The 8,272-nt window shown below is 43.3% G+C and overlaps 1 protein-coding gene across 1 annotated transcript; it reads left to right on the top strand.

Annotated features, from left to right (window-relative positions):
* The first annotated feature begins 1,859 nt into the window (after window positions 1–1,859).
* Window positions 1,860–3,215, top strand: LOC123484247 (uncharacterized protein C15orf61-like). The gene is made up of 2 exons (XM_045214371.1): window positions 1,860–2,608; window positions 2,867–3,215. Exons 1-2 carry the CDS (start codon window positions 2,251–2,253, stop codon window positions 2,989–2,991), a joined length of 483 nt encoding a protein of 160 aa, XP_045070306.1. The 5' UTR covers window positions 1,860–2,250; the 3' UTR covers window positions 2,992–3,215.
* Window positions 3,216–8,272: the final 5,057 nt, after the last annotated feature.

The raw sequence follows: 8,272 nt of genomic DNA on the forward strand, positions 1-8,272 counted from the left end.
GGACCAGGGAATGACAGTCCAGAATAAATCCCAGGGACCAGGGAATGACAGTCCAGAATAAAGCTCAGGGACCAGGGAATGACAGTCCAGAATAAATCCCAGGGACCAGGGAATGACAGTCCAGAATAAAGCTCAGGGACCAGGGAATGACAGTCCAGAATAAATCCCAGGGACCAGGGAATGACAGTCCAGAATAAAGCTCAGGGACCAGGGAATGACAGTCCAGAATAAATCCCAGGGACCAGGGAATGACAGTCCAGAATAAATCCCAGGGACCAGGGAACGACAGTCCAGAATAAATCCCAGGGACCAGGGAATGACAGTCCAGAATAAAGCTCAGGGACCAGGGAATGACAGTCCAGAATAAATCCCAGGGACCAGGGAATGACAGTCCAGAATAAAGCTCAGGGACCAGGGAATGACAGTCCAGAATAAATCCCAGGGACCAGGGAATGACAGTCCAGAATAAATCCCAGGGACCAGGGAATGACGGTCCAGAATAAAGCTCAGGGACCAGGGAATGACAGTCCAGAATAAAGCTCAGGGACCAGGGAATGACAGTCCAGAATAAATCCCAGGGACCAGGGAATGACAGTCCAGAATAAATCCCAGGGACCAGGGAATGACAGTCCAGAATAAATCCCAGGGACCAGGGAATGACAGTCCAGAATAAATCCCAGGGACCAGGGAATGACAGTCCAGAATAAAGCTCAGGGACCAGGGAATGACAGTCCAGAATAAATCCCAGGGACCAGGGAATGACAGTCCAGAATAAAGCTCAGGGACCAGGGAATGACAGTCCAGAATAAATCCCAGGGACCAGGGAATGACAGTCCAGAATAAAGCTCAGGGACCAGGGAATGAGAGTCCAGAATAAAGCTCAGGGACCAGGGAATGACAGTCCAGAATAAAGCTCAGGGACCAGGGAATGACAGTCCAGAATAAAGCTCAGGGACCAGGGAATGACAGTCCAGAATAAATCCCAGGGACCAGGGAATGACAGTCCAGAATAAAGCTCAGGGACCAGGGAATGACAGTCCAGAATAAATCCCAGGGACCAGGGAATGACAGTCCAGAATAAATCCCAGGGACCAGGGAATGACAGTCCAGAATAAATCCCAGGGACCAGGGAATGACAGTCCAGAATAAAGCTCAGGGACCAGGGAATGACAGTCCAGAATAAATCCCAGGGACCAGGGAATGACAGTCCAGAATAAAGCTCAGGGACCAGGGAATGACAGTCCAGAATAAATCCCAGGGACCAGGGAATGACAGTCCAGAATAAATCCAAGGGACCAGGGAATGACAGTCCAGAATAAATCCCAGGGACCAAGGAATGACAGTCCAGAATAAATCCCAGGGACCAGGGAATGACAGTCCAGAATAAATCCCAGGGACCAGGGAATGACAGTCCAGAATAAATCCCAGGGACCAGGGAAGGTATACCATCCTTTCCAGAGGCTGTGGCTACATTGTATCCCTGAACACCTGGGTTAGTGTGTGGCCCCGTGTAGCTCAGTTGGTAGAGCATGGCGCTTGCAACACCAGGGTTGTGGGTTCGATTCCCACGGGGGGGGGCAGTATGAAAAAATGTATGCACTAACTGTAAGTCGTTCCGGATAAGAGCGTCTGCTAAATGATTAAAATGTAAAATTATGTTTAGGCTACAGTATGAAAGATAAAGTTGTATTTATTTAGAGCAACTCAAGTTATTAAGAAGATACAAACGTTATTATAGATTAAAATATACATTTAATGTAGATAGGGATATATAGAGAATTTAGATCACTATGGGGGAAGGCTCAACCTTCAGCTAGGAACAAAAGTTCGATGTACTGTGTTGCTAGTCGGACGGAACACATTGCCGGTTCAGTTACAAGGGTGAGTTAAAAGTTGATCGATAGAAAGGTTTTTAAACTCTGTGATGGAACAACAACGGACTTGAAGTTACATGTTTATGGAACATGTTGTCTTGCTCTTAAGAGGAGACCGTTTGACAAATAATGCACAAAACTGTTCGGCTCGTACTCCTGTGTGGAAAGCTAGCTAGCTAGATAACTAGAGCTAGCTTGGTGGGCGTAGCAAGTGACATTGCTTATAAAATATGACATTAATGAATAAGACACACATTAGAAGGTATTCGTGCTTTGAAGAACGTCCACACTTTATCCCCTCTGCACTAACATTATACAGGTATCATAAGCTAGCTAGCGGTCTTACAGGTAAAACCACCTGCCAATCAATAAAGCTATGATCCATAGCATGAGAGAAGTACTCCGGCGGATACACAACATATTCCTCAAAGTCGCTCTGTTTCCGAGCGCACTGCGGAGGCAAGGACGGCCGCGTCCCGCAGCTTCGGAGGTGCTGACCCGTCACCTGCTACAGCGGAACCTCCCTCCCTGGACCTCCTTCTGTGTCCACTACGGCGTCGTCACCAACGACCAGTTCGGGAGGTCCAACTTCAACTGGGCGGTAAAGGGAACCAACTACCAGATACTGAGGACGGGGTGTTTCCCCTTTATCAAGTACCACTGTTCCAAAGCACCAGCACAGAACTTAGACTATGAAGACACGTTTTTCAGCATGTTGAAAGTCATCAATCTAGGTCAGTGGGGAAAAAAAGCCAAGGGGAGACTAGTATTTAATACTGTCTCTTGAACCTGAACCTGTTTCATATTGATTTAGTAGACAGTTAACTAGTTGTTTCCCCTCATTTCTAGAATAACTTCTTATTCATATCATGAATGTTTTTTTTGTCCCAGAATTGTACATATAGGCCTTAAACTATACAGTCTACTGCAAACAGAGTGCAACACAAAACACTTGTAATTGTTTTCCCATGTTTTTTGCCCCTGTCTTGCAGGTATCCCGTGTTTCGCATATGGCATGGGCTGTCTGATGGTAATAACCGCTAAAGAGACCGTACAGACTAGTGCTGGACCTGTCACTGTATATTTTGCCTTCAAAGAGAAAGACACACAGTATTAAAACGATCTATTTATGTACTTGGAAGCTAGTTTTATTTTGAGTGTTAATACCGTGCACTGGATTGAGACATCTGAACTGTGTCTGTTTGTGGTGACAACAAGCAAATCCTAATACGACCTGATATTTAAGCACCATAGGACAGCGGACATCTGCAAGACGCCTTAAGGGGGACACGCCCCAAGACTGTTCTGGCATATTGATTTCAATCCCTTAGAATTGTAAATATTAGGGAATAAATCTACAAATAATTGAAATATAAATCTCCAGTGATTCTTTGATATACAGCATCCACTCCGGCCCGATGAACTTGTCTTCAGCAATGTTCATCAGATTCCTTTATTTTAATTTTAATTTTGTAGTAATCGATTGACTATGACTTTTTAAATCACCCAGCAGTGCAATTTGCAAAGTTCGCTCCAGGTAAATGTTGCAATTCTTCAGCCATTCCTGAACCTGCGACCAAAAACAAGCTACATATGGACAGTACCAAAACAAATGAGCTAATGATTCTCTCTTCACAGCAAAATATGCAGAGCTGGGATGGTTGTATCCCCCATATATATAACATTCTATTGGTTGCAAGAATTTTGTATAATAATTTTAAATTGAAAAAGTATTTTTGAATCTAGCTTTGTTTTGTGTATCAGTTCATAAACCATGTGCCATGGAATCGGTACATCGAAAATCTCATCCCAACTATTTTGCAATCTGTATGGCACAGCTGTCAATATTTTGGTCCTTAAATGAAACTGGTATACTTTTTTATTTATCACAATTTTCTTTAGCCAATGTTGGTCTTTAATGCAGGGCCGACAGACAAGTTAGTGATCAGTCTCCATGCAGCAGATATTCAATACAGAGAGAAGGGGGTGGAGCTGTTGAGAGAGAGAGAGGGGCTGTGTCAATGTAGATGATTGCAAAAATCTAAGGAAGTCATTGAGATAATCAAAATATAATAATATATATATATAAAATCAAAAACACAGAACCAGACAACAAAAACATAGTCCTTCAATATGGGGAAATCAAAATACACCACAAGAACAAAAAAGGAACAGCACATTAGAAATCACCTGGATGTAATTGTGGATTCCATAGAATCAAACCACATCTGGGAGAATTTGAATAAATTAAACAAACCTCATCATTGGCTATCCAAAATGGTGATATGTTGAGAAATCACTTTGCAAACCTCTACAGCAATATAACAAAGAGCCCAGCACAAAAAGATATACAAGGAAAAATTACAAATCCTTGAATCAACAGTCAAAGACTATCAGAATCCTGTATCAGAGACCTAAGATAATCTTTCTTTCCCCAAATTATCATTCAGGACAAAGAATTTGAAACTATAAAAGATGCAAAAAAAAATCAAATATTTATTGGGTGAAAAGCCAATATGTGTCCTCCTGCCACTACCTGAGTGCAGTGGCGGACCCGTCATTCAGGGCCCCACCTGTTTTGAGCCCCACCTTTCTAGCAATATATATATATATATATATATATATATATATATATAGAGAGAGAGAGAGAGAGAAAATGCTTGTTTTGCAAGTTATTTTGGCATTAATACGTGTCACATATCAGTTTGGAAACAATGTAAAAATAAATAACAAGAATTTAGTTAATAAAGCCGCTTACAAACTTGGTCTTTTTTTTTGCTTTCTTGAATAAGGCAGCTCCAACATGCAGGTGTTTCAGCCTAGCTCAGTGCTTTCTGTGGAGGTGGGGCAGCCAGCGGAAAATACGGAGCCTAGGGGTTGGTAATGTTCTCTGGTTGCGCCGTGATTGGCTCAGTGTTCTGTCACTCATGGGGTAGAGTTCGAAAATTCAAGCCCCTTGGGTGCTGCCATAGAGTTACATTAGAAGTGCCCATCCAAGAAGGCTCAAGGTCATTGGCCACAACGTCAAATCTACAGCAGCTTTGATTGGACTGATCATGTCAACATCACACTTTCAAAATATTAGCTAGCAAGCTAGCAGTCATCATCATGAATCAAGTAGACAATCTACTGACAAATTAAATCAAATTTTAATCCTTGTCATATGAAGAGAAATTATAAATAAAATGGACATAAACATTACACAACAAGTTAGAAATCGCAAATTCAACAATGAGTGGTTTGGAGGGAATCAGTGGCTAACTGCAAGTATTGCAAAGCAATCACTAGCCTGCTATTCAGTGGAGAGGGGGTGTGGTCCAAGTCTGGGTTTAAGGGTCTCTTTTCCAAACCTAAAAGGATAAACATACAACATTGGCCATGATGTTAATCCAGCATGACTTCTGCCGCACTCAAAACAACTGGAAACTCAGAACTGGGAAATCTGATTTCAGTGAGTTCAAGACAACTGGGAACTCTGAAAAAAACTAGCTCTGATTGGGAAAATACGTTTTGAACAGTCATCCAACTCGGATTTGCAAGTCGGGAACTCGGGCCTCTTTCTAGAGCTCCGACCTGAAGATCACTGACGTCATCATGATTCAACCTTGTTTTTTTCAGAGTTCCCATTTGTCTTGAAAGCACCATAAATCCAGAGAATGCCAGACTTTGATGACAACATTTGATGACCTTCCTGTTCAAGTGAGCACAGCACAACAAGGTGAGTCCAAAAGTGTCTTGAATGCTGCTGCATAAATGATGTAATATGTCAGGGAGATATGTACAGTCGTGGTCAAAAGTTTTGAGAATGACACAAGTATTGGTTTTCACAAAGTTTGCTGCTTCAGTGTTTTTAGATGTTACTATGGTATACTGAAGTATAATTACAAGCATTCCATAAGTGTCAAAGGCTTTTATTGACAAATACATTAAGTTTATGCAAAGAGTCAATATTTGCAGTGTTGACCCTTCTTTTTCAAGACCTCTGCAATCCGCCCTGGCATGCTGTCAATTAACTTTTGGCGCTTGCTGGACTTTCTTGGGCGCCCTGAAGCCTTCTTCACAACAATTGAACCTCTCTCCTTGAAGTTCTTGATGATCCGATAAATGGTTGATTTAGGTGCAATCTTACTAGCAGCAATATCCTTGCCTGTGAAGCCCTTTTTGTGCAAAGCAATGATGACGGCACGTGTTTTCTTGCAGGTAACCATGGTTAACAGAGGAAGAACAATGATTTCAAGCACCACCCTCCTTTTAAAGCTTCCAGTCTGTTATTCTAACTCAATCAGCATGACAGAGTGATCTCCAGCCTTGTCCTCGTCAACACTCTCACCTGTGTTAACGAGAGAATCACTGACATGATGTCAGCTGGTCGTTTTGTGGCAGGGCTGAAATGCAGTGGAAAAGTTTTTTTGGGATTAAGTTCATTTTCACGGCAAAGAGGGACTTTGCAATTAATTGCAATTCATCTGATCACTCTTCATGACATTCTGGAGTATATGCAGATTGCCGTCATAAAACTGAGGCAGCAGACTTTGTGAAAATTAATATTTGTGTCATTCTCAAAACCTTTGACCACGACTGTATACTGTAGCTAAGAAAGTAATACTAAGTGTATGTTGTGTAGTAAGCTGTTAGTAGCCCATGTGCCTCACCCTAATAATATGGTCCCGTTTCCTTTCCTAATTTCGCCTACTGTTCTGACTTGGTGGTGCACATGTTGCCTATAGCCTGTTTAAGAGAAATGTAATCATTGAATATTGTAAGAGCTTTCATTGTCTGTGTATATGCCCCCTTTATTTATCCTACGGTTCTGACTTGGTGTACAGGGTGAACACTGTACGAACGGCCCATGTTCTGAATTCTGGCGCTGTACATTTCAAAAGTGCAGAACAAATAGTTATATTGACTACGTCCGTCCTAGCTCGCTTATTGATGTCTTAATCAAAATTACGGATTGCCTCTTATCCGCTCGTCGTCCCCTTATGCCATAGTTGGTGGAACAAGCTCCCTCACGACGCCAGGACAGCGGAGTCACTGACCACCTTTCGGAGACACTTGAAACCCCACCTCTTTAAGGAATACCTGGGATAGGATAAAAGTAATCCTTCTACCCCCCACCCCACCCTACCCCACCCCAACAAAAAATAAATAATAATAATAAAAATAAAAATAAAATATATATATATATATATATATATATATATATATATATAAAACAAATTTAAATAAAAAATATACTCTAGAAATAAAAATTTAATAAATTGTAAAGTGGTTATCCCACTGGCTATCATAAGGTGAATGCACCAATTTGTAAGTCGCTCTGGATAAGAGCGTCTGCTAAATGACGTAAATGTAAATGTAATCTCAATTGTCAGTTTAATCAAGTCTGCCATGTCAGCTATGTTTTTTTAAAAGGCAGTAAATGAGGCTTAATGAACTGTTTCGCTGCCAGACAAGGCTCTGCTCATAGCCAGGTGTAGCAGTGGTAAGGTGTTGAGACTGCTGCTGGGACAGCTTTATGGAGGCCCTAACAGTTTGTGGGCACCGTTTGACTCCGTTATAGTGCAATTAATGTATTATTATTAATGTATTACTCCTCTCCTCACCATGCACACTGCTCTCCAGATACTCCTAATGTCCCCCTCCTCTCCTCCTCTCCTCCTCTCCTCCTCTCCTCCTCTCCTCACCATGCACACTGCTCTCCAGATACTCCTAATGTCCCCCCTCCTCTCCTCTCCATGCACACTGCTCTCCAGATACTCCTAATGCCCCCCCTCCTCCCCTCCTCTCCTCCTCTCCTCCTCTCCTCTCCATGCACACTGCTCTCCAGATACTCCTAATGTCCCCCTCCTCTCCTCCTCTCCTCACCATGCACACTGCTCTCCAGACACTCCCTAATGTCCCCCCCTCCTCTCCTCCTCTCCTCACCATGCACACTGCTCTCCAGATACTCCTAATGTCCCCCCTCCTCTCCTCCTCCCCTCCTCTCCTCACCATGCACACTGCTCTCCAGATACTCCTAATGTCCCCCCTCCTCTCCTCCTCTCCTCCTCTCCTCTCCATGCACACTGCTCTCCAGATACTCCTAATGTCCCCCCTCCTCTCCTCCTCTCCTCCTCTCCTCACCATGCACACTGCTCTCCAGATACTCCTAATGTCCCCCCTCCTCTCCCCCTCTCCTCCTCTCCTCACCATGCACACTGCTCTCCAGATACTCCTAATGTCCCCCCTCCTCTCCTCCTCTCCTCCTCTCCTCACCATGCACACTGCTCTCCAGATACTCCTAATGTCCCCCCTCCTCTCCTCCTCTCCTCCTCTCCTCTCCATGCACACTGCTCTCCAGATACTCCTAATGTCCCCCCTCCTCTCCTCCTCTCCTCCTCTCCTCACCATGCACA

The sequence above is a fragment of the Coregonus clupeaformis genome, unplaced genomic scaffold (genome assembly GCF_020615455.1).
Source record: "Coregonus clupeaformis isolate EN_2021a unplaced genomic scaffold, ASM2061545v1 scaf0245, whole genome shotgun sequence".
NCBI lineage: Eukaryota > Metazoa > Chordata > Actinopteri > Salmoniformes > Salmonidae > Coregonus > Coregonus clupeaformis.

Excerpts from the sequence above, each read along its gene's own strand:
- LOC123484247 (XM_045214371.1), top strand. The coding sequence starts at position 2,251 with ATGATCCATAGCATGAGAGAAGTACTCCGGCGGATACACAACATATTC. Across the intron at positions 2,609-2,866 it reads GTTGAAAGTCATCAATCTAG|GTATCCCGTGTTTCGCATAT; the intron begins GTCAGTGGGGAA and ends CCTGTCTTGCAG.